This window comes from Marmota monax, unplaced genomic scaffold (assembly GCF_021218885.2).
Source record: "Marmota monax isolate L192 unplaced genomic scaffold, Marmota_monax_Labrador192_F-V1.1 WCK01_AAM20220418_F8-fsc00101, whole genome shotgun sequence".
Taxonomy (NCBI): Eukaryota; Metazoa; Chordata; class Mammalia; order Rodentia; family Sciuridae; genus Marmota; species Marmota monax.
Genome location: NW_026692786.1, coordinates 1,439,609 through 1,466,102, shown reverse-complemented (window position 1 = coordinate 1,466,102; position 26,494 = coordinate 1,439,609). Strand labels below are relative to the sequence as shown.

The 26,494-nt window shown below is 41.0% G+C and overlaps 1 protein-coding gene across 1 annotated transcript; it reads right to left on the bottom strand.

The window, feature by feature from the left end:
- Positions 1-279: 279 nt before the first annotated feature.
- On the bottom strand, positions 280-15,521 carry Znf599 (zinc finger protein 599). The gene is made up of 4 exons (XM_046448162.2): positions 15,126-15,521; positions 12,294-12,420; positions 10,052-10,141; positions 280-4,043 (listed from the first exon to the last, which is right to left on the bottom strand). Exons 1-4 carry the CDS (start codon positions 15,141-15,143, stop codon positions 2,500-2,502), a joined length of 1,779 nt encoding a protein of 592 aa, XP_046304118.1. The 5' UTR covers positions 15,144-15,521; the 3' UTR covers positions 280-2,499.
- Between the last annotated feature and the right edge of the window lie 10,973 nt (positions 15,522-26,494).

Genomic DNA, 26,494 nt, shown 5'->3' with positions numbered 1-26,494 from the left:
TGAGGCTAAATAAATAAACAAACAAATAAATAAATAAATAAAAATGTCCCTCAACAACTAAATTTTTTTTTTAAGATTCTGTGATTGGATTTATAACAGTTTCATTCAAGAAGCTGTGTTGGGGTTTTTAGCCCCCCACCCTCCCGTTCCCTCCTGACCTGCAGGAGAGACTGGGGAGAGCATGCCCCAACCAGGGCAAGCCAAGAAAGGCAAAGGTCACAAAGGTCGACTGACTGCCCCACTCAGCCCTCCCCCACTAGAGGACAATCAGTCAGGGAGACCAGTCAAAGCAGGATCTCAGTTTATTGAGAAAACACACACAGCTAACATAATGTACAGGAGCCAATCAGGATAAAGGTCAGCAGAGTGGGGCGAGTTCATGTGTACACCCATCCTACAGGCTGTAATGGGAGCTGTCCACGAGGGCCGAAGGGTTCTGAGCCTATCCTAGAGGTGGTCTGATTTTTCGTCACACCCACGGCAACACCTTCTGGCTGACAGCCAGGTGCTATCTTAGCCACATGTGGCCCTAGGACAGGGAATCGGGTAGCAAGTTAGGTTTCCTCTTTTCTGATGCAACATGCCCCACATGTTACATCATACCCTACAAAGCTGAATGCTATCTTCAGGGCAAAAACCTGTCTTCAAGGTTTTAATTTTGGATAATGCCCTATTCCATTGCCATCAAGAACTTGAAAATTCTCACCCCAAACTAGATGTTCTTTTCATGTCCCCTAATGCTATATTTGTTATCCAATCTCTCAATCAGGGAACACCAGGGCACACTTAAAAAGCTTCCAAAATGTTTCAACATGAGGGAGCTTTACAGCAAGTCTTGCAAGGCTCTCATCACCTAGGAAACCACCATGAAAGACCAATGGAAGTCAGTCACTATATGTAGTTATAGTGCTGACAAAGCCTGGAATTGGCTCAACAAGCCACTATCAACGATTGTTGGAAAAATATTTAAGTAACTGGATCATATGAAACATTTTGAAGGCTTTGAAAAAATTATAAAAAGTAGGAAGAACAGTATTGAACAGAATGCACAGTGCAAGGCAAGTAAGCAGAAAAGGCATCAATGACATGAAAATATGGAGAACATTTTGGCAGGAAAGTCCCTAGAACCCACCAACGAAGACATAGATGAGATGCAAAATGAGACACTGAAGCCAGTAATGACAGGATAGTGAAAAAGTCAGCCTTATTCCATAAATTGTCCTTTTCACAGGAGCTAAAATATCAAACTGGAATTCTGCCTTGGAAAAATGTTCAATGACATCTAAGAATATGACCCTATGCTTAAATGCAACTTCAGATTGATGCCCCAACTTCATTTGTGTGGAATGCTTAAAGTGAAAAGCCAAACAGGGCTGATAAAGTTTCAAGCCATTTTTGGAGGGAAAATTCCTGATACTGTCAACAAGTGGCGAGTCAAGCTCTTGAGGTAGCACTAACAGATGTTAACATGTCACCCTCATAAATGTTTTACTCTTCTGCAGAATAAGTTTCATCAGCCTCTTCTTGGGGCAAGTCAAGGTCAAGAGGTTTCATCACACTGAGTGCTGTCTTATCACACATCCTGCAGCTCTACTGAAAGTAAAATTTAAATCTTTAATAGATTTTTTTCTATGGATGATTTTATTTGCCTGGATGAATAGACCATATGCTCAACGTACTGTTTCCTATGAATAACATAGTGTTTATTGTACATGAGTATTGTACAGGTATACTGTGCATGTTATGTATATAATTGAGTTAAAGCAGTACACTAATATACATTATACCAAAATACTATACTTAAAACATTTATTGTAAAGGAAAGTAATTATAAATTTTTACAAAATATATATTGGATTCAAAGCTAGCCTTAGCAACTTGGCAAGATTATGTCTGTAAATGAAATATATATTTCATTTACACACATGTATATGGCTGGGATGTGGCTCAGTGGTTAATTGCTCCTGGGTTCAATCCCTGGTAACAAATATATATATATATATTTTCATATTAATATATAAGTTGTCTTTAAATTAAAAATGAAAAATATCATGAATTTATTGGTTAATGAAAACGTTTGGACCAGAGGCTTATGGGACTCTAACTGTATTATTTCCCCTATCAACAATGGTTCCATATTTACCAATTCAGTGTTGCAAATTCATAGGACACAACTACTATGAATAACAAGAATTCACTGTAAATACAGAGAAGTATGCATGTGGGTATTTCATGTCTCATGCTTTTTTTCCTCACAAAATCTTATGCTACTTGAGAGTAGAAATGACAATATTTTGGTACAAAGAATGCTTTTAATAAGTGTTGGCAAGGCTACCCTTAATGGTCCATCTCTCCTGAGGATGAGGCCTTTTTTTTCTCTCATCAAAAGAATAAAACTCTAAAAACACTTATTTCAGAGGGACCCCAGGGGTATATCTGTTGCTCAGTTTGAGTTATCATTATAGGTGTTCCACCTCTGGGTTGATGAGACAAAATGGATTAAACTCTGGTATGAGTCTTTCGATGGTGAGTGAAGGATGAACTGTGGCTGAAGGTCTTTCCACACTCACTGCATTCAAAGGGTTTCTCTCCAGTGTGAGTTCTCATGTGCTGAGTTAAGGAAAAGTTGTCACAAAAAGCCTTCTCACATTCTTTGCACTCAAAGGGTTTTTCTCCAGTGTGGATCCTACTATGCCGAACAAAATTTGCAGGTTGGGTAAAGGCCTTTCCACATTCTCTGCAAACATAGGGCTTTTCTCCAGTGTGAATCCTCATGTGTCGAATGAAGGATGAGCTATAATAAAAGCCTTTTGCACATTCTTTACACTCCAGTGGTTTTATTCCACTGTGGGTCCTATTATGTCGGATAAAAACAGAGTGGTGTGTAAAGGCCTTTCCACATTCACTGCACTGATAGGGCTTCTCACCAGTGTGAATCCTCATGTGCTGAATCAAGGAAGAGCTATCACAAAAGGCCTTCCCACATTCTTTGCACTCAAAGGGCTTCTCCCCAGTATGGATCTTCTTATGTCTAATAAAAGTGGACCGATGAGTAAAGGCCTTTCCGCATTCATTGCACTCATAGGGCTTCTCACCAGTGTGAATTCTCATGTGTTGCGTGAAGGATGAGTTGAGACAAAAAGCTTTTCCACATTCTTTGCACAAAAAGGGTTTTTCTCCTGTGTGGGTCATATTATGCTGGATAAAAGTGGAGCGGTGAGTAAAGGCCTTTCCACATTCACAACACTCATGCAGCTTCTTTCCAGTGTGAATCTTCATGTGGTGGGCGAATGAAGAGCTATAGTAAAAAGCTTTTCCACATTCTTTGCACAAAAAGGGCTTTTCTCTAGTATGCGTCATATTGTGCTGCATAAAAGAAGAGCGGTGGGTGAAAGCTTTACCACATTCTTTGCATTCATAGGGCTTATCTCCAGTGTGAATACGCTGGTGCTCCGTGAGGTGAGACCTGCGTTTGAAGGCCTTCCCACACTCCTTACACTTGTATGGTTTTTCCCCAGTATGAAACCGCATATGTCGAATGAAGTCGGACATGTAACGACAGGCTTTCCCACATTCACTGCATTCATAAGGCTTTACTCCAGTATGAATCTGATGATGTCGAACAAGGGCCCAATTTTTGCAAAACCCTTTTCCACATTCTTTGCATTTATAGAGGCTGCTCCTTGAATTAATCCCAGTGTCTTTTCCTGGTCCTTGGGAGTCATGTTCATGGACAGCATCTTGTGGAGTGACTCGCTCCTGTAAAACTCTTAAACACAGATTATCATCTGTCTCGAAATCATCATTTTTATGGCACCACTTTCCAGGGCATGTCTCCTTGTAGGGGTCTGTTCCTGGTCTCCAGTTCCTTTCCTGCATTTCTGATTCTGCATTTCCGATTTCCTGCATTTCCTCGTCTCTGGTTTGCCCCAATCTGGAATCCTTTGAGGACCTCTGTGCCAGTTGTTCTTGAAAAGAAGATTTCTCACAGAAGGTCAGTTGAGAAGCAGTAGGTGCTGTGATGTTGGGTTTTGCTTTTTCACCTGAAGGAAATCCAACATAAAAAGGTGTTTTAGTGATGTACACAGAATAAAGAAAATCATCACTTTAGTAAAAGAATGAAGATGAAAATAGAGTCTCTAATGCCTGCTGCATTTGTTCACTTTTTTTTTTTGTACACCTCTTAAAACTAAATTTGCAATTTCTTTTCTAATCCTTGGGCTCTTGATATATTTCAAGGGAAACACATAAGGAAAAGTTGGTGGAGGGGACAGAGAACATGGAGTGGAGACTGCCTCATTATCTGGAATGAGGGAGGGTGGGCAGAGGAATGATTACACTGTATGTGATTCATGTGCTCCAAGAGAAGAAGCCCCATGGCACTGTAACAACACAGGGAGCAACAGGTGGAAGAAAGACATCGGTGGAGGCTATGCAGCGGAAAAGGCACTATGGGAGCTTATTTCTAAAGAAGAGTAAGAGTTACCAGACAAGGAATTAGGAGAGAATACATATATATTCACATAATTTACTGCAGTATATTATTATAATTGTTCTGTTTTATTATAATACTGTAACTGTTTTAGAAGGCAACAGAGTATCATCTAGTAAAGCTCTTCTTTTGCTAACCTTATAATCCCCAAACTCCAGTCTGATGAACATTACTAAGAGAAACTCCTATACATGTATATGAATTTTCATGGCAGCACTGTTTGTGAGAACAAAAAACTATAATGTAAATGCCCCTAAAAATGGATGAATACACTGTGTTATATTCATGTAAATGAGTATAGCAGAAAAAAGTGAACAACTGCTATACACATCATGAATTAGTAATATCCTGTTGAACAGTATGAATATCAGAAGACAAGATAAACTGTGATACACTTAAAAGCAATATATATATATATATATATATATATATATATATATATATATATATATACACACACACACACACATACAAAAAGTACAACAAAACTACCTTAATTTTTTTTGAGAATGTTGGTCAGTTTTTAGTGGTATTATAAAAACGGTATCTATACATCTTAAGTTTTTTATTGCAGTAGAACATATATAACATGAAATTCACTATTTTAATTAAGATGAAACAAAAAGTAATAGGTAAACAAATCAGATAATGTAGTCAAATCCCTTAAGTGAGTCAAATTACCAAAGCTGATACAAAAAATAACAGAATCCATGGATAGCCTGTATTTATCCAAAACATTTATTTTCCTATGGAACAAGCACAGGAATAATAAATCCACAATAAAGTAGCCATATAAGCAAGGGAAGTGGTGTAGAAATGGGAAAGGAAAAAGCATATTAACAGATGTGGGAAGAAGGTAACTTTGTACTTGGGTGAAGGGTTCATAGTTGTTCATTATAATCTTTTAAAAGGCAATGAATAAATAAATACCTTAACAAAATAAAATATAATAGAAAACTAAGATATGAACTGACCAATGATGGTAGTGTGTTATATATCACAGTTAGTGAGTTGTCTAAATCTGCACACCTTAAGACAGTTATAAAAGTCAGAGAGGACCTACAAAGTACTGCAGCTAACTTCATGAACTCTGAAGACAAACACCCCAGTCTGAAATTCCTGCAGGACCCCACACTAGCTCTGTCACCTTTAGTGACCCACTTGAATTCCTAAAGGTTCAATGAAAGGACTATTGTGAGGATGATGTGAAACAGCACATACACAGTCCGTAGTAAGGCACAGGCACTGGGTCAGCATCCCCGTCATGGCTGTGTTATGGGCCAACTGCACTAGGGTTAAAGTTGATGGTAAACATGAATGAGTATACCTAGAGAAAGTGTACAGAATAGAAAGAAAGGGCCATGAATCCAGTGTTGAAGAATGGATGAGAATCAGAAAACAATAGTAAAGGTCAAGTCAGAAGAAGGAAAGAAGAAACAAGAACAGAATGCTATAAAGCTGCAGCATGATAATGTGAGGAAAGTTTCTGGGGTAACTGAGAAGCAGCAGAGTATCATTAGGCATGTAGAGTATAAAGCCAGAACACTTTGTTCAAATTCTGCCTCTACCAAAGCTAGGTGTTCCTGGCAAATTAGCTTGTTAGGAACTGAATATTTATATTCTTCCCAAATTCCTATGTTGAAACCCTAGTTCCCAGTGTGATTGCATTTGGAGATAGGGCATTTGTGAAAGTAACTAAGGTTATATAAGGTCATAAGGATAGGGCCCTGACCTATTAGGATTAGTGTTCCTATAAAAAGAGATACTACAGAGATGGGGAGGCCATCCTCGCATGTGATTTGAGTTACCTCCCTGGTTGGATGAGAGGCGCTTAGACATGGCTGTGTCAGAGCTTTCTCCACCCTTCTCCAGGTCCGAGGGCTTGTCTGTGCAGAGGGTGTCTGGCCACTGCCCTGAAGATCCAATTGTCGCCCCTGACCTTGGGATGCTGCCCCCCTTAACCTTCATTGGATGGGATTTTCCCTGGAATTTTTTGTTCCCCAGTAAAAGTCCACTCCCTGGCATGTTCTCTCTCTCTCTCTCTCTCTCTCTCTCGCTCGTCTCTTCTGTAAACCTCGCTACTGCATTATGTGGCTGGAGGCGGGAGCTAGGAGAAGCAGTCCCAGAGCTGGTATTAAAGGTAATTAGAGTCTTGTCTCTTTAATTTAGAACTCCCTAGTGTTTACTCATGAATTGAACCTTCTTTCATGAAGCCAGCGCTGGTCGCGTGGCAGAGAAAGATTTCTCTCTCTCTCTCTCTCTCTGCATGCATGCACCAGGGACCCTATGAAAACACAGCAAGAAGGCAGCCATCTGCATAACCTAACCATGCTGGAACCCTGACTTTGAACTTATAGCCTCCAGAAAAAAAATAAATTTCTATTTCATAAGATACCTGTTATATAGTATTTTGTTTCAGCAGTTGAAGTAGTAATACTTTTAAAGACTCAATCTCCTCATCTGAAAAACTGGGAGATTCTCAGTTCCTGCCTTACAAGTTGTTATGAGCATTACATGAGATAAAACATCCATTTGCATGTGAAGAGTAAATGTCCAGTAAATTGCAGACCACTATATATTATTATTATTATTATTATTGTTGTTGTTGTTGTTGTTGTTATATTTGGCAACAGGGACCTGAGTAAGAACACTTCTAATCTATGGTGCTGAGAAACACTGCTCAGAGAAAAGAGGAAGACACCAGTTGCTCAGGAGTATGTGGAGCAATGATGACTCATATGGGGCAGGTAGAAATGTAAAATGGTACAGTTACTTTAAAACTGTTGGTTTCAATTAAACTAATCATATGTCTACAAATAAATATAAAGGGTAGATCTTGTGCAGATGTCTCTTCTAAGAATGAGAAAATCCAAAAAGCTTGGTTATTCAGATGAGATAGAATCAATAATATTTAGATACTGTTGGAAAGCCAAGAAATTTTTAATTTTTGTTTCTCCCAAATGTCAAGAACTTCACCTTTTTTTTTTTTAAGGTTGAGTAGAGAGGATAGAAAAGTAGGAAATAAGAGAAGTGTGTTCCTGCTGCAGCATTCAAGATTCGTGTATGGCTTCCCACAATCCCCACCTCATGATGTTCACACCCGTTATACCCTTTTATGATCCCTTCCATTTGAATATTGGCAGGATTTTGCTTCTAAAGAATAGACTATGAAAAGGTGAAAGAATGTATGTGATAAAATATATCTGATTTTACAAGATTGCAGCTTCAGTCCTGCTGCAGTCTCTCACACAGTTGCTTGATTTGAAGAAGTGAGCTGATGTGATGTCAGCTGCCTACAACTGTGGCCTTACAGAGGACCCAGCTAAGTGTGCCTGGATGAGATAAAATGAGGGATTCTCAGGCTGCGATGTCTGTGTTATATACACAGCAACAGATAACTCACACATTTGAGAAGGCAGGAGAGGTGTAATCTGGACTCTGCTGGGGGAATGAGCCACGCTGGGGTTGAGAATGCCTCCACAAGGTGAGAAGGAAGCTGCAGGGTCGACTCAGTAAGGATGAAGGAGCAAGAAAGACAAGCACGTAGGCTTTGTTTTCAACATGAAGTAGGTCATATGCTGAGACATCAATGGCAAAGCAGGTGGTGACATTTGGAATAGTGTGTGAGTAAATGGGGAAGTGAATATAACACACTGAGCTGCGGCATGCAGCAGATGTAGGAAAACCAGTTCTGGATCTGTTATCATCATGCAGGTTAAGTGGTAAAAACAGCTTAGCCCAGAGTGCTATCGCTGGAGCTGATGGGACGGGTGACGGTGATAGATTTGGAGCTACGTATGTTATAAAATGGTCAAGATTCGGAATGCTGAATATTGGGTTTGGTAGAGATGGAGATATTGGTGGGTTTTCTAGGTTTGCTTTTGAACTTATCCACTGATTAAAAGGGCCACTAGTTGAAAATGAGAAGGGAGGAGTGGGCAAGATCATGAGGTTATTTTTAGGCATGATGAGTGTAGGGAGCCCCGGAGACATTCAAGTGAAGATGGGGAATTAGGGAGAGGGCTGAAGCTGGCTGAGCAGCCTAAAAGAACACTAGAGGGGAGAGGCCACGAATCTGCAGTGTCAGCAATACACACACCTGATAGTTCTAGATGCTCTTAGACCGGCAAGGGAAAACATGTCACCTTGAGGGTTTAACAGGACAGCAGGGCAAGAGGACAACAGGATTAGGGGATGCTTCTGAGCATCTGATTCACAAATGGAAGGCGAGTTACGTGCATTGATGGTTAGGTCAAGAAATGACTGTCTGGAGAAGGGAAAGAGGATGGGATGCAGAGTACAGCTGGAGTTACATGCAGAAAAAGAAAGGCCCATCTTATGAATGTGGAAGGAAGTTTAGATGTCACTATTCACTATGACTAATAAAGCATAAATATTAATACCACAGGGAACTTTTGTTGAGCTACTCTGGGTCAGGCTATGTTGTCATGAGCCATCCGTGGGCTGTATGTGGGCTATATTGCGTATAGTAGCCTAAATACCCTATACTATTTTTTCCCTTGTATTTTTGTACTGAGGTATAATTTCTATATAGGGGATAGGTCTGGCATTTTGGAAACCTCCTATGGCACCCTCACAGGGATTGATTGCCTGATGCAGGTGAACTTCCCCCTCAAGCTCGGCCAGAGATCCCACACAGCACCTGAGATGGGTGTGAACTGCTAGTTCTAGAACCCATGTGGACTAGATCTATCAGGGGCTTTGCCTTTTGTAAATATATTTCTGAATATTTGTGTTTTGTTATTCAATAATTATTTGAGATTTTAAGTTTTTTTATGGTGGCTTAGATTCTCCTGGGAAGGAAGAAGAACCCCTCAGTGAGATGCTGGGCATTGACCCCAGTACTGTGTGCTAAATAATTTCCTGTTATCCAATTACATTCTCAAACAACCCAAGGATGCAGAAACTATTATTACTACCTTTCCCAAAGTTTAGCAGGCCAAGTATACCCCTGAGATCTTTTCCTTGGGCACAAAACTAAACTACATTTCCCAGCTTGGTCAAACATGTAGCCTAATACCCAGTTCTCATCAGTGAGATGTAAATGAAGTGACATGCATGTGTGAGTAAATATGACAGCTGCCCTTCTCACCTATTTCTATGGGCCAGGGAAAACTGAAAAACACATGTTGACAACAGAATACAATTGGATCCCTAAATAAATATGTGGTACAGAGCCTCTGTTGACCCACATGGAAGAATGGCATGAATGAGAAAAAAAAAAATCTGTTGAGCCACCAATATTTTGGAGTTTATCTTTGAGAGCAGGTAGCATTAACTCAGGAACAGTGAGATTGTGCAGCTCCCACAGCATCAAGAGGCTGGGAGTGCCAAATAATTTACAGCCCAGAGTTTATCTCCTATCTAAGTGTGTGTGATGTGGGTGGGAAGGTAGGGGGACCACAGTTCAAAGTGCTCCATACAAACTTGACCCCAGTAAGTCCACAAAAAGAAGCTGCCCATAAATTTCAGACACAGTGATCCTTTGGTAGTCTGCAGGCTGCCATGACACCCAGTGCCAGATTCTTAATCACCTACCTGCACAGGTGCTTTGGGAGAGGTGCCTCTTCTCTGTCCATAGTCCCTGCTCATGATCCAATATCGACTCTGGTTTCGGAACAGGATGCCCTGGCGTAAGAAATAAATAGAACATCGGTATACAGGTAAAGACAAGAGGAAAAGTCTCAAGTTTATGGGAGTACATATCTTTAACATGCTGCTAGGCCACAACAGAAAGGTGACCCAACTCTCACATCTGAAGGTAATCTCTTAACAAATCCAAGTCAGTAGATTTCACTTCTCTGTGCCTGAGAACTACTTAGCAATACCTGGTTCCAAAAATGGAATGAAGTGAATGAAATCTTTGGGCATCAGGACAGAGCACTGCTAGTTTTTAAAGTTTCCCAGGCCATTCTTGTGCCCAGGGATGATTAGAAATACTGAACCAAATCAACAGATGAACAGATCTACTAACAGTCAATTGTCTGAGGCAGGAAGGTGACCTAAGCCAGCTACCCATTCTGAAAAAAAAAAGCTTTTAATTCATATTTGGAGGAGAGAAGTCCATGTGGCAGCCTCCTGCTCTAGTTGCTTTGGTATCATCCTGGGGCCCCTACAAAGGTGCTGGCCTGATGATCTAGACCAGGAGGGAAAACAGATGAACAGAGCTGGGTTGGTCTCTGTCAACCTGAGAACCAGTACTACCTTGGGTTTCTTATTTGATGAGGTAATTTTTCTTTTCTTCGGGATGAAAACAGCATGAGATAGTCTTCCATTATACTCAGTCACACAAACTTGGCCAAATGTGAAGGCTAAAATAAAACTCTGAAGAGAAGTCAAAGACTGAGGAAAAAGGACACAAATATCAACTGGAAAATCTTGGACAGCAGGCCAGAATGCATCCAGTTGTCACTTAGCCAATGTTCGCTGATGTCTGCCATGGCACTGAGGTAGGTGATGGGGCAGTGGTAAAGGTGAATCAACCCTTTATGTCTGTTAAGGATTCGAGCTCCCCGTCCCCTCAGGGACTCTGCTAGAATGCTGTTCTCCATACATCTTCTTTCAATCACAGCTGTCATAAAATCTACAAGAATGTTATTTTGTCCTCCTTACTTAACAGGATAATATCCTCGAGGATGGCAAGACTGGTAGAAGCCTAGCAGAGGTAACCATTCGAACATCTGGGAAAATGGAGACCTCGGGTCTTATTCAATTCCTACTCAGACCAATTTCTGGATAAAGTGGTCATTGTCAAAGGTTTAGATGGGAGAACACTTGGGATTTATTCATTTGTTACACAAACAAATACATGTGCAAAACTTGCTTTGTTCCCATTTTTCTTCTAAGCACACTGTAAGTATTAGCTCACTTGCTTTTAGAAACTGGCAAAAAAGGTACCATAAAAATGATAAAATTAAAATGATATTAAGTCCCAACAAGCTCATGCCTGCTCAAGGTTGGGAGTTTGGGGCTACTTCTTATTGCTTTTAGGCAATAGCTATGGGAATGTAAGAAAGGACAGCTTTCTCAGATGCCCATCAATGCCATTTGATAACCTGACCATGCATCAGCTAAAAGTCATCTCCCATACAAGCAGAGAAGCAAAGCACATGCCTAAATAAGGGTCAACTGTGCAGGTACTAGGGATCAAAGAAACCTTTTCTTTTTTTGGACTGGGGACTGAAACTAGGTGGTACTTTACTGCTGTGCTAAATCACTGGTCCTTTTTTATTTTGAAACAGGGTCTTGCTAAGTTGCAGAGGCTGGGCTTGAACTTGTGATTCTCATGCCTCATTCTCCTGAGTTGCTAGGATTACAAGTGTATATCATTGTGCCTGGTCCCAAAGAAGCCTTTCAGATGAGAGTGTTGCTTAGAAAGATGCCAGCAGCACTGAAGACAAATGCCTTCTTATTGCTTGTCTGAATAAGACAAGAACCTCCCATTCTCGGTCAATCCTGCCAACCAGACTGAGGGCATTTGCTTCACCTATGCTGGGCCAATTACCTTCCTTCATGTGGGATTATGGAGAAAGGATGTCAAGACTGCTTTTGGCTTGTATTAGACACTGAAAGTGCTGAGAAGGACTGTGTAGCCTACACAACAATCCCTGATGGAGATGCAGAGAAACCAAGCAAGAGGAAATCAGACCACAAAACGCTGAGGTGGCAGGAAAGAGGGAAGTGGGTTCCTGAGGCCTTCTCTTCAGTCATGCCTAGAGAGAGAGAGAGAGAATGGACTGAAAGAGAGTTCAGGCTCTACCTGAAGACAATGAAGCCTTACCCAGTGAGACCAGGAGCCCACAGATCTCTAGCATCACCTCCTGGTAGAGGGTCCTTTGGGTCAGGTTTAGATGCCTCCATTCCTCTCCAGTGAAGGTCACGACCACATCTTCAAATGATACCAATGCCTGGAAAGCCAAACAGAGTGGTGGTCGGGGAACTGTGTGGCTAACAGATGAGATTAGAGCCTATTGCTTGGTTACTGTCCCAAGGCCTGAACCACTGAGTATATGAGAACCTAGCTTGGTACTGGGCCTCAGATGAGGAAGACATGGCTTTGACAAAATACAAAGGTATGGGGGAGAAAAGCTTCCTATATAGGAAGCCACAAGACAATGATAGTCCCATGTGGACTGTGAGGAGCAGATAATAAGTGCTCTGGGACATTAGAAGAGTGAGGAAAAACAATAATTCAAACAATGTTTACAGTAGCAGCATCTGAGCCTGTTTGCCTTCCCCTGAAGACTGTGCATGCTGGTTAAAGCAACTAAAAGTCTCCAGTCTCCTGAGGTTTCAATCCAGCCTCTTGAACCGATAATTGCCAGATGTTTGACCTTGGGGGATATCTCTTAATTACTCTGAGTTTCAATTTCCACATGAATACATCAATAGTTCCTACTTCACTAGACTGTTGTGGGTATTAAAGAGAAAATGTTCATAAAACAAACATGGCAGAGTCTGCCACATGTCACAGGGATAGATTTGTGTGTTTGCAAATTTTATGATCATCCCATAGTCCATAAGATAAATGCCATCATCATCTCCATGTCACACTCAGCAAATCGAGGTTGAGTCAAGTCACTCAGAGCTGTACATGTAATGAGAAGAGGCAGAACTTGAACCCAGATCCTCTGATTCGAGGTCTAAGGGTATAATCCTCTATTACCACAGTGAATCCACAGTAACAAGGGCAAGAAACATTTCCAATATCGACATTAAAAAGCATTTCAGCCACTCCTGAAAATATTCCCATAGATATAGAAGAGCAGAGCCCTTGTCAAGTGCCTTACAGAAGAGATATCTGAGCAGGTGCCAACTACTGGGGCTTGGCAGGGTTCCAACAACCTCTCCCTGTCCTTAAGCTATAGCTGGGACTTGCAGATTCCCTGAAAGATTCCATAAGGAATCACCAGTCTATTATTTGTCATTCTGAGCCACTGTCAGCACATTTCCCTAAGATATTGCTACCTAAGCACCATGTAACACAAGTGACAAAGGATACTGCAGGTTATGGATCTCAGAACATGGGCAGCAACATTTAGTAAGAGGTCTATCTTGGTTGAAGATGGAATGATTGATGTGGATTCAGGGTTACACAATCTCACCTTCCAGAGACACACTTTAGTAGCTTATGAGACCCCTTGGCAATCCCCCAGGTCCTTTCATGCCTTCTTGAACAAAGCCTGCTTTTGTCCTTGGCAGCTCCTTTTGCCTAGAAGTTTCCCAAAATCCCCTTTGTTCCCATGGCCACCTGCCAGAGATAGGCCTGTACCTTCCTCTTGCAAAGATTACTTTGGGTATCAACCCTAGAACCCCCAACCCATTGTGGGTGGAATATTGTTAAGAATTTTTCCACTTGCTTCTTAGCACCCTGGGAAAGCTCAATGTACACACCTCCAAGGGGAAGTTTTGCAGAGATTTGGTGACAATGTGACAGAGAAAAGTGGGCAACCAGTTTGGCACATTTAGGCCAGCATGGCCCAAGGGTAAGGTAGAGAAAAGAATGAAATAGTAGCTTGGTGGAAACTTTCGGCCATGGTGAAAAGTTTAGATTAACCACATGGAAGGTTAATTTAAGGACGATGGAAGCTCCAGAAGGCAGAGACTTTCACTCATCAACCACTTACTGAGTAAGTGGTTCAGGTCCTACCTGTTCTAGTAGCTCACATTCCAGGGTTGAGGATGGTTTCTCGATAATAAATGAGCAAGGTAAAATCAGATGATTCTAAGGGCTTTGAAAACAACAAGAGAGTGAGATAACCATAAAGATTAGGGGAGATGTTAGATGAGGCAGCCAGGGAAGACTTCTCTGAAGAGACCCTGAACAAGGCTGGAATGAAGTGAGAAAGCAGGTCAGGCGAGCAAAAATAAATAAGACAGGTTCTGAAGGTAATCAGGGTAATAATGAGAGTAACCAGGGTGGCATGCTGGAGAGTAACTTGGGGCCTGTTTTGTGTTCACATTCCAAGAGACAAAACACTGCTGGTACACTGTCATGAAATGAATACTGCAATGGATTTGCTTTGCCAATACAGACAAATGTGTTAAACAGGAAAACGGATTCACTGAGGTCAAGTGGTAAGCAAAATTCACTTGTAATAAACAGATGACATCTGCGAAGATGAATCCAGTGATCTTGTCCCCTAACCTCTTGGGGTACTTTCTACTCCTGTCAAAGAGCAGCAATCCCAAAAATGCTGCTCCCAACTCACCTCTGTCCTTGAGATTCCCATCTGGTCTCCCAGCTCTCAGGGGGATAGAAGCCTTAGACAGGAAGGCCAGAGGGCCCCTAAGATAACAGTGAGCCCCTAAGAAAACAGCAGGATCTGAGAAGTTCCTCCCCAGAAATGACAGTTATGCTTATGTACTGAGCACGAAGGGCACAAGTCACTTTCCTCAGTTCCTCAAAAATAATTATTAATATTCCCGTTTCAGACCCGGGAAGAGAGGACAAGGGTGGCCAAGCAACAAGCGCCAAGGTAGAGCCATAAATGGGTAATTCCTACAAACCCCGACCTAGATTGAAATCCTGGGTTGGAAGTGCCCAGTGCCCCTGTCCCTTCCTGCCCTCCTTCCCCGGGATCCCCAGATCCAGGAGGAACCCTCCACTCACCAACGCTGGCGCAGCCATGGGACCCAGTGGGCAGAGCGAGGCCGCGAGTGGAGGCTACAAAAGCTGGTCCGGCGGCCTCAGGTGATTCCTCACTTCAGACCGAGGCAGCCTAGGACCTCAGTCTCTGCCACGTAAAATGAGCACAAAGCTCTGGACGCCGCCTCCGGGTGCTGTGGAGACCGGTGATGCCAAGGTCCCGAAAAGCGCTCAGCCGTGAACCCTGCTGAGGGGCGGGCAGGAGCGGGTAGCGGTTCGCACAAAAGGTGGAATTTGGTCCTATTCTCCACACCGTCCTTCTCCTTTTGGTGTTGAAAGGCCTGGGAAGCCGCTTCCGCCCAGCGCGGGTAAGGACAGATCAGCCACAGCCCAGGGACATCCCAGGATAGGAAGCCAGAAGCACCGCCCCCGCGGCCCTGGGCAACGCCCCCTTCGTGTTCCGTCATTGGCTCGGCGCCTGCTTGCCCTCGACGCCCGAAGCACTGCCTTCTGGGTAATGTAGTTACCTGAACCGAGTGGAACTTGGCGCACACTTCCTGTACTCTATGAAACTGCCACCTAAGGTTCCAAAGAGAGGGCGTTGAAGTATGATCTTCCAGAGTCTTTAACAGGTGACCCATGCCTTGACTTTCCTGCCCCGCACCAACACTTAATGTCTTTGAACCTTGAAATTGGAGATTTATAAGAAAAATGAAGATAATTCTTTAACATAATAATATTAAATGTTTAGATCATGTCAGTATTACCTGGACATCTGTTACAAATACAAGTTCTCAGACCCTACCTGAGATTCATTACATCAGACACTGTGTCCTCTAGGAGTTTTGATGCTCCAACAAGTCGAACGTAATGGTTCATGCCTGTAATCCCAGCTACTATGGAGTTGGAAGCAGGAGGATCTCAACTTCCAGGACGGCCTAGGCAATTTAGTGAGACCCTTTCTCAATACAAAAGAAAAGGGGTGAGGGGAGGAGCTGGGGATGTTCCTCAGTGGTAAAGTGCTCCTGGAATCAACACCCAGTACCACAAAAACGAAAACAAAACATGTATATAAGAATTAAAAATGTTTAGTCCCCTAATAACATAATTTTTGAATACATGAAGCAAAATCTGAAAGAACTGCATGGAGAAGCTGGGTGTGGTAATGCATACCTGAATTCCAGAAGCTCAGGAGGCTGAGGCAAGAGGATTGCAAATTCAACACCAGCCTCAGTAACTTTAGGAGACTCTAAACTCTGTCTTAAAATAAAAAATAAAAAAGGACTGGGGTGTAGCTCAGTGGTAAAGTGCCTCTAGGTTCAATGCCCAGTACCAAAAAACAAAACAACAACAACAAAAATGCATGACAAAATAATCAAATCCTCCAAATAACAGATGACTAAATAGATAGAAAATCAGTAAGAGTATAGAAAACCTAGAGAATACTATTGACAAGTTCAGAATCCCACAATCAACAATAGCAGCAAACACATTTGTTTCAAGTGAACATGGAACATTTACAAATATAATCTATATACTAAAGCTACAAGGAAAATCTGAATAAATTAAAAAAATTTTAAGCCACAAGGTTTGTCTTCTAATCATAATGGAATTCAATAAAAATTAAAAATATATGGAATCTTGAAAATTTCCAAATATGTGGAATCTATAAATAATCCATGGATCAAAGAAATATTAAAATGGAAATTAGAATATAATTTTCCAACATCTATTCATAATAAAAAATTCTAGATAAACTAAAAATAGAAAGTTATTCTTCCAACCTCATAAGGAATATCTACAGAAAAAAATCTGTAGGTGACATCAATTTTAATGGCAAAAGAATAAATGCTTTCCTCCTAAGATTGGGAAAACAGAAAGGATATTTTATCACACTACTCTTATTCTTATTATAACTGGAATTCTGGCCATGGCAACAAAGCATGGCAGGAAATAAAATACAAATGAATAAGATTAAAAGAAATAAAACTGTCTACATTTGCAGAACATGGTGATCTATGTGAAAACCCACGTTATCTGCAATAAAACTATTAAATAAAGTAAGTGAACATAAGATCAACACCCAAAACTAAGATGCATTTTAATGTACTAGCAACAGACATGGAGATACTGAAAATAAAAGCACACTCTCATTTATAATCACTCAAGAAATGGAACACTATTGTGCAAAATGTGTATTGAATATGTGAAAAATGACAAGACACAAAGATATCAAAGACCTAAAAAAATGGACAGGTATACTGTTCATGGATTTTTATGCATCAACACAATAACAACGTTGATTATTCCCAAAATGATCTGTAGCTTTAACAAAATGTCAGTCAAAATCACTGAAATTGTTTTTATAGATATAAGCACACTTTAAAAAATTATATCTGGGCGGGGCTGGGGTTATGGCTCAGCAGTAGAGCGCTTGCCTTGCACGTGCAAGGCTCTGGGTTCCTTCCTCAGCACCGCATAAAAATAATAAATAATAAAGTTAAAATAATAAAATAATAGAAAAGTTTAAAAATATATATATCTGGGGTCTGGGGTTGTGGCTCACTTGCCTAGCATGTGTGAAGCACTGGGTTCGATCCTCAGCACCACAGTAAAAAAATAAACAAAATAAAGGTATTGTGTCCATTTACAACTAAAAAGGAAATTTAAATATATATATATATATATATATATATATATATATATATATATATATCTGGAAAGGTAAAGGATCTAGAGTAGCTAAAACAATTTGAGAAAGAAGAATAAAATAGGAGGAATCACTCAGCCTGATGTTAAGCTCACTATGTTGCTACAGTAAACAAGATACAATAATGTGGTGCTGGCTAAGTGATAAACACACAGATCAAAGGAAAACAGAATAAAGAACTGTGAAGTAGACCCCAAAATAAAATCAACTGATTTTTAATAAATGAACAAAACAACTAAATGGAGGTAGGTCAGTTTTTTTCAATAAATAATGTTGGAGTAACTGGGCGAAAAAAGCTCCACTTAAACCTCATATTTTTTTATATTTATAAATATAAAGTGAAGCACAGACTGAAATACAAAATGTATAACTATAAAGGTTTATGAAAAAGTACAAGAGAAAATGATCAGGACCAAGCCTAGGTAAAAATTTCTTGAACAAGATACAAAAGCATAAAAGGGGAAAATTCAGAAATACTAGACCTTACCAATTAAAAAAGATTGCTCTTGGATATACAAAAAAGGAATATCATTTGGCCTTAAAAAGAGTGGTGTCTTGCCATATGCAACAACAGGGATGAACCCAGAGGGCACTAAAACAAATGCAATAAGCCAGGCACAGAAAGACAAAACTGCATGGTTTCACCTACATGGGATACCTAAAATATTCAAACTCAGAAGCAGAGGGTAGAAAGGTGGCCCCAGGGACTGGGGAAGGAGTAAATGGGGAGCTGCTGTCCAACAGATATAGTTATGGTTTGAATGGATCTTACTAATTTGGGGATGTTTAGAGGTGAGATGATTAGAATCTGAGAGCTATAATGTAACTAATGGATTAATCCATTTGGTAGAGAATAATTTGAATGGATTACTAGATGGTAACTATAGGCAAGTGGGGCATAGCTAGAGAAAGTAGAGCACCAGGAGTGTCCCTGGATGCCCTCACTTCCCCCCCACCTCTCTCTCTCTCCTGTCACACCCTTCCACAATGATGTTCAGCCACACTTCCGGCCCGAGCAATAGAGTTGGTCTGAGACTTCTGAAACCATGAGACAAAATAAACTTTTCTCTTCTGGATTGTTTTTGTCTGGAATCTTGATCACAATAACAAAAAGCTGACTAAAAGGTATAAAGTTTCAGTTATGGGGTGGGGACTGGGGTCGTGGCTCAGAGGTAGAACATTCTCCTAGCATGCATGAGGCACTGGGTCAGTCCTCAACACCACATAAAATAAAAAAAATAAAGATATGTGTCCACCTATAACTAAAAAATAAATATTAAAAAATTATAAAGTTTCAGTTATACAAGATGTATAAGTTCTAGATTTGCTTATGATATAATATTTAAAAATTTTTTTGAAAGAGTGAATTTTAAGGTCTTCTTATTACAAGAGTGGGACAGACAGAGTAGGATTCTTGGAGGTGGCAGGGGTGCTCATTACCTTAATTGTGATACTGGTTTCACAGGTGTGTGTGTGTGTGTGTGTGTGTTTGTGTTTGTGTGTGTGTGTGTGTGTGTGTATGAGCAGAAAAAATAGAGAATAGTAATGAAATCAAAATCCTTAGGATCAGTAAAATGGATAATCATCTAGCTAAGTTTTACCAAGAAATATACAAATTGCTACTGCCGGGAATGAGAGAGAAGAGATCACTATAGAGCTGACAGACATCCGAAGTCAGGAGGTGGAAGTGAGGGGGGAAAGCAGTGACTTTGCTGAGTCTCTGGCTTATTGACTGATGTTTAGAATGGCTGTAACTACTTAATAAAGTGCTACAGAATTTGATATTCTGAAAAAACAAAAGAAGAAAAAGTGATGGGAAAAACATGAGCCAGGGTCAGATCAGGTAAGCTGAGTCAGTTAAGGATTTGAAAAATTTGAATAATTTTGGTGAATCTTGGGCTATAAGTGTGGTTGGTTCCTAGAGGTTCTGTACCTGGCCTGGAGTGGCTTAGGGCAGAGGGATAGTGTCCTGGACTGCAGAAGGTAGGCGGGAATATGGACTCAGATTCATAGGTTTACGTATCAGTAACTTGCTTACTGCCCAGTTGTTTATTACAAATGAGTTATCCAGCTCTAGGAAAGGGGGGCTCTCCAGGAGACTGAAGCCAGGCCCCAAGATGTCAAAGCATCATAAAATATACCTTCCAGATACAGACAAAAGTGAACTTGATCGTCTTCCTTAACCCCTAACACCAGGCCCAAAAGCTAATGCTTCCTCCCACAGGCATATCACTCTAGATCCCACCTGTGAACCCCATTGCCATTGCAAACCAACATCTGCATGGGCTCCCTGCAAGTCTCTCTGTACACAGCATTCAGAGATTGTCAGTAAAAGCAATGAGGATCTCATCCTGCCCTAGATGCAGTTTCCTAGAGCTGCTGTAAGAAAGTACCATAAACTGGGTGGCTTGAAACAGCAGACTTTTTTTCTTACAGTTCTGGAGTCTAGAAGACTTAAGTCAAGGTGTTGGCACGACTGTGCTTTCTCTGGTGGCTCTGGGGAGAATTTTTCCTTGCCTCTTCTAACTTCTGACACTTGGTGCCAACATCTTTGGTGTCTCTTGGTTTGAAGAGGCGTCACTCCAATCATGTGGCTGTCTTCTGTGTCTTTTTTTATCATTTAAAAATTCTTTTTAGATATTCATGGCAGTAGAGTGTATTGTGACATATTGTACATACATGGAGTATAACTTGTTCCAATTAGGATTCCATTCTCATGGTTGTACATGATGTGGAGTTACACTCTTCATGTATTCATATGTGAACATAGGAAAGTTATGTCCAATTCCTTCTACTATCTTTCCTATTCCCATCTCCCTCCCTTCCCTTTATTCCCCTTTGTTTAATCCAACAAACTTCTATTCTTCCATCCCCCTTTATTGTGTGCTAGCATCCGCATATCAGAGAAAACATTTGGCCTTTGGTTTTGGGGGATTGGCTTATTTCACTCAGCATGACAGTCTCCAGTTCCACCCATTTACCGACACATGCCATAATTTCATTCTTTTTATGGCCAAGTAATATTTTATTGTATATATGTACCACACTTTCTTTATTCATTCATCTGTTGAAGGGCACCTAGGTTGGTTCCATAGTTTAGCGATTGTGAATTGAGCTGCTATAACATTGATGTTGCTGTGTCACTGTAGTATGCTGATTTTAAGTCCTTTGGATATATACCAAGGAGGGGGGGTAATTGGGTCAAACTGTGGTCTCATTCCAAGTTTTCTGAGGTCTCTGTGTGTCTTTATGTTGTCTTCCCTCTCTGTCTCAGTGTCCAAATTTCCCCTTTTCATACCAATACCAGTCATATTGGATTAAGGTTCACCTTCATGACCCAAGGAGGGGGGTAATTGGGTCAAACTGTGGTCTCATTCCAAGTTTTCTGAGGTCTCTGTGTGTCTTTATGTTGTCTTCCCTCTCTGTCTCAGTGTCCAAATTTCCCCTTTTCATACCAATACCAGTCATATTGGATTAAGGTTCACCTTCATGACCTCTATATAAGACTATTTCCAAAAGAGGTCACTTTCCGATGTACTGATTATTGAGACTTCAACATCTATTTTTTTGGCGAGGAGAGGGGCACAATTCAACTCAATACACCTTTGATGGTTCCCACTGACAGGGACAGCACCAAATTTATTTTGAAGACCTTGCCTGGCCATCTGGGGCTTCAACCTTTCACAACCATACATACATCTAATACCCTCATATCCTCTTTCTCGACTGTGTTTCATATTGTGTCTCTTCACCCAGGGAGTGGTGTCCAGTCACCACCAAAGCCTGATGAATCCATTCAAGGGTGAATAAGCTCCCTCACAGGTCATATTGTAACTTGACCTCCATTCCCTCTAAGCCTTAGCATTCCTCTCAAATTGACCCTCCCTGGGACAATTTGACATTGCCATATTCTGATCTTCCCTATATGTACCCTCTCATAGCCACTCTCCTGTCCCTGTGACACCTACTACCCAATGATTTGCCCAAGCAAGGTGACCCATTCTTTGCCCCCTTTACTTGTACATACTAGTGTTGCCATCATGACCAGAAAATTCCTCTTTCTAAATCACCACATGTGGGCAGCGGGAAAGGCGCAGGTCAACATCATTCTTTATATCTTGGCACCAAGAACCTGAGAGTAGGAGTCTGAACATCTTGGGGCCTGAGATCTTCTACTCACTCACTGGGTCTGTCAGCACCAGGACCACCAGTGAACAAAGTGGGTGCAGTAGGGTCATGACAGCTGAGAGACAAGCGTGCCTCCCAGGCTCAACCAGCTCCCACTTTGTTCTACAGTTGATGTGGTGTGATGTTTGGCACTCCAAGATTTGGTCTCCACCAATATAAAATACACACAAGTCCTGTGGCATCATGGAGATGAAGGGTGGGTGCAGACATTCTGGAGGATCCTGGCAAAACTCCTGATCTGGGGACTCATGGCTCATACAGAGGAGCGGAGGAAGGACCTTTCCTTGGCACTGTTTCCTTGCTTGGTCCTGACAATTTACTCGACGAGACTCTAGCATATTCTTCTAAATTCTATTCTCAACTAGAACTTGACTTTTGGACTTCCATGTTGTCTCTTCAGTTTTAGCAAGAATCCTAAGTCAGTTTAACCTGAGTGTCCCCTTATTTCTGATGCTTCCTCTTAGAAATTTTCCATGCACTGACCACCGCCCTTCTCCTTGGCTATAAATCCCGACTTTTCCTTGTGTTTGGAGTTGAGCCTAATCTATCCACCCCACTGCAAAACCCTATCACAAAGTGGTTTCTACAGCTCTTGCAATACTCTCTCTGAGTGAAATCTGTTCTATTGTTCTTTATAAGTTTTATGAATACTTTTTAAACAGTCCTGAGGACCTGCCTGGGAATCAGCTTGGTCTCTGTGGAGTGAGTGACCCACCACTGCCAGATGAACATCCCTAACAGCATCTCCAGAAACTCCACTACTGTCTTTGTGGGGTACAGAAAATGCCTTCTTCCAGTGGAGGCAAAGAAACACTTTGGGGTAGTATAGTTTCTGTCTCGTATCTGTTCTTCATGACAATGGCCAACCAGCACTCCAAGGTCTCTGGGAAATATTCTATGAATCATCACGAGACTTCCATTTATACTGCAAGTCTAAGATGTCCCGTTTGTATTGCATTTGAGATATTTGTCAAAACATAAAATACAGGGGGTGGGTTTGTGGCTCAGTCGAGGAGTGCTTGCTTGGCATGTGTGAGGCACTGGGTTCAATTCCCAGCACTGCATAAAAATAGATAGATAAATAGATAGATAGATAGATAAATGTCCATTGACTACTAAAAATATTAAAAAATATAAAATATAATCACTACAATTAAGCAAGTGGCCTCAGAGTATTCATTAAAGTTTTTACATGAAAGTACATCTTTGTAACATGTGGCTCCTTTTAAAATTTTATTTTTAAAAACAGATCATGCATGAATAGGTAGGCCTATTGCCTGTGATGAATTTTCACAGGCTACATGATTCAACACTTGACAACTAGCTAACTGCCCATCGGCCAAAGTGGAGAGTGCAGATGACATGATTTCAAACGTCTAACATCAGTTGACAAGTGTCTAATTCTCAGGAAATTCACCTCTCTTCTGCCTCCCCTCTGACCTTTAGGGCAGCCATACCAGGTACAAAGTCTGGATTGAGAGATTGCAGAGTCTGATGTTCAGTGATTCAGTTACCTGGTATCACCCTCAGCAAGATTTAATTATTCCATTACCTGAATCTGCAGTCCCTCAAGTGAGAACCAATTTAAGTGTAAGGGAAGCCAGGTCCAGGAAGGGAGAAAGGGATTGCTGAGCACCTAGCACAGAACAATTATTTGATTAGCAGATATTCACATTATTTTTCCTACATACCAATACTCTCATTCTCTTTACCAACAATCCTAAGTTTCTCCAATAATCACTGCTCTCTCAGTATTAGGGTTTTCTGCTCCCATCCTAACTTAATACTTGAAAGCTATGACTAGAATAAATTATCTGTCACCACTCTCTACCTATGTATACATAATTATGATTCGGGGATCAGTTGAAACTGCTGAAGAAAGAACCATGAGCCTAAATTTCTATACGTAGTAAAAATGTCTTTGAAGAAAGCATGAGATGAAAGTACTTCAGGCTAAAAGTTTAATGAAAAATAAACTGCATAAGATGGAATTCTTATTTAAGGAAATTCTATTTAAGGATGATGAAAAGTCATCTCAGGTGAAATATCTTCGATAAGTGATGAAATGAAGATCTGAGACAGAAGAGCATCTGTGGATTAAAAACATTGCTCATTATCTGTATAAAATGACTAATGTTCCACTGCGAAGTTAGAAAGATGCCACGTTAGAGTCTCAAAAAAGTATGTACTAAGATGAGGCGGAAAGAATAGATCACAGGGCTACATGGCTTCCCAAGCCCCCAGGAAAGTCACAAGATCCTTTCCTGTTCCCAACAAGAGGTTCCCTACTGTCTGTAGGGTACAGGGATCCCCACCATCACCACTTGCCTGGATCTCAGACACTCACCTGAGCAGGAACTTTAGGAGTGGCCTCTCTTTACCATACATAGATTTTGCTCATTTTCTGGCAGGCCGATCAGTTCTGGTTTGGGAACAGGATACCCTGAACATGGAAACAGGACAGAAATATTCTGGTAAAGACAAAATGAACCTCTATATTCAATATGGTATTCAACATAAGAACAAGATCTTAGAATGTGGCTACTCCTTCCAACCATGCAAAGAAAATGCTGACCTGTAACCTGGAAACCAAGAGCACAAACACCATCCTTGCGTCAAAAGTCTGCAGAGGGTTGTGATGGCCATCTACCTAACAGCCACTCCCCTGGATCTCCATCCTGCAGAATCTGACTCTGTTCAGGAGCAGCCCTTCCCCCTTTACACGAATCATGGGACCCCCAGAATGAGACCTTTCATTCAAGAAACTATTTTCTTTTTCCTACATTTTATAAAATTGGCGAGTTACAGTTGTTCATACTGATGGTATTTGTTGTTACATATTCAGACATGCACATAATGCACAATATAACAACATAATTTGGCCAATATCAATCCCGAGCACTCCCCCCTCCCTCCCCACCTCCTACCCCTTAGGCCCTTTCCTCTACTGATCTCCATTTAATTTACATGAGATTGGCCCTATCTTTCTTTTCCTTTTCCCCCCTCTAGAAAAAGCTATTTTTGAATTAACCTAAGTAAGTAGGTCTCAATCTCCATGGACATTAAAACCACCTGGGAATGTCTGATGTGATTCATGAACCAAATGGAACAGAATCTCTGGGGATTAGATCTGAACATTAGTAGCTCTAAAAGCTCTCCAAGTATGCGGGGAGGATTGAAAAAGCATGGTTCAAATTGATCTACATCTGACTCTGACCTTGTTCGGTTTTATTTGGGAAAACAGCTATTCGAAGCTATTCTAAGGAAGCAAAGTGAAGCGAAGGGAAAGTGTATGAACTAGGGAACATCTGCATCAATGATCTCAGGAAAGAAAGTAATACTTGTGCTATGAATTTCTCAAACAGGATGTTGAACAAGATACCCAAGACACAGAGAATTATACAGTGTGAGTCCATTCATATAATGTTCAAGAAGGGACCAATCTAATCTATGGGGACAGAGGTCAGTGGAGCGGTGCCTTTGTGGGGAACTGACTGGGAGGCAGTGGGGGAAATCTGTCGTAGGCTGAGAATGTCCAAGCTTGATCCAGGTGGAAATCACAGGAATGAAAGCCACAGATGAAATGTGCATCCAGATGAACACTTAGGATCATACATATTACCAAATAGTAGGTATACCTCAATAAGGAAGCTTATTAAAAAAACCCCTAATGCTAAAAATGTCATTGTTGTCTTTGGGCAGCAGCTTTCTACAGGGGAGAGAACTGGGTGCAGAGTCAGTAGCCTTAAACAACAACAACAATAAAGCCACATTTCACAAGGGACGTTGTGAGGATTAAATCAGTGGAGCAGGGGGGGTGACTGGAACAGGGCTTAACATGGTGTTAGTGCTCAAGGGACATAAATGTGACCATTACTGTAAACTATTTTTTCTTTGGGCTGACACACATTTTGTTTACTTAAATAGATTCTTTCAGAAATGGAATCTTGTATGACTTTTAAATGGGAAAACTAGTTTCATTTTTCACAAATAAGTTGCCATCACAATACAACAATGAAATAACAATAATGCTATAGATTCTTGTGCTGTAAATTAGGGCTACTTCCTCTGTTGAAAAGGAAAATTAGCAAAAGTTAGGGCAGGCACCAGAGACTCATCACTAATTAAAACTTTCTCCTGACAACAATGAGAAAGCAGCACAGAGGTCTCCATTCAATGCCATCAACGATACATTAATGATACATTGTGCACCTTTTAAAATCATCTGCACCTAAAGAGGATTGTGAGACAGGCCCTAGGAATCAAGGATGATGGTGTAGACATCAGGAAAAAGTGAGCGTAATGGATACTGTGTAATTTAGAAAGTTGCCAGCTGGCCTGCTAGACTCATGGACTTTTTTTGAGAATGGACCATCATCTGCAGCCCAAGCAAACTGGGTCATGGGAACACTTAACCAACAAAACTTGCCCATTCAATCTCCCTCTGGTGAGAATCAGGACTAAGGACCTGAGACAGGGGGCAGCTTGTGCTAGA

Excerpts from the sequence above, each read along its gene's own strand:
- Znf599 (XM_046448162.2), bottom strand. Across the intron at positions 10,142-12,293 it reads TGGGCTCCTGGTCTCACTGG|GGCATCCTGTTCCGAAACCA; the intron begins GTAAGGCTTCAT and ends TTCTTACGCCAG. Across the intron at positions 4,044-10,051 it reads CTCCCAAAGCACCTGTGCAG|GTGAAAAAGCAAAACCCAAC; the intron begins GTAGGTGATTAA and ends GATTTCCTTCAG.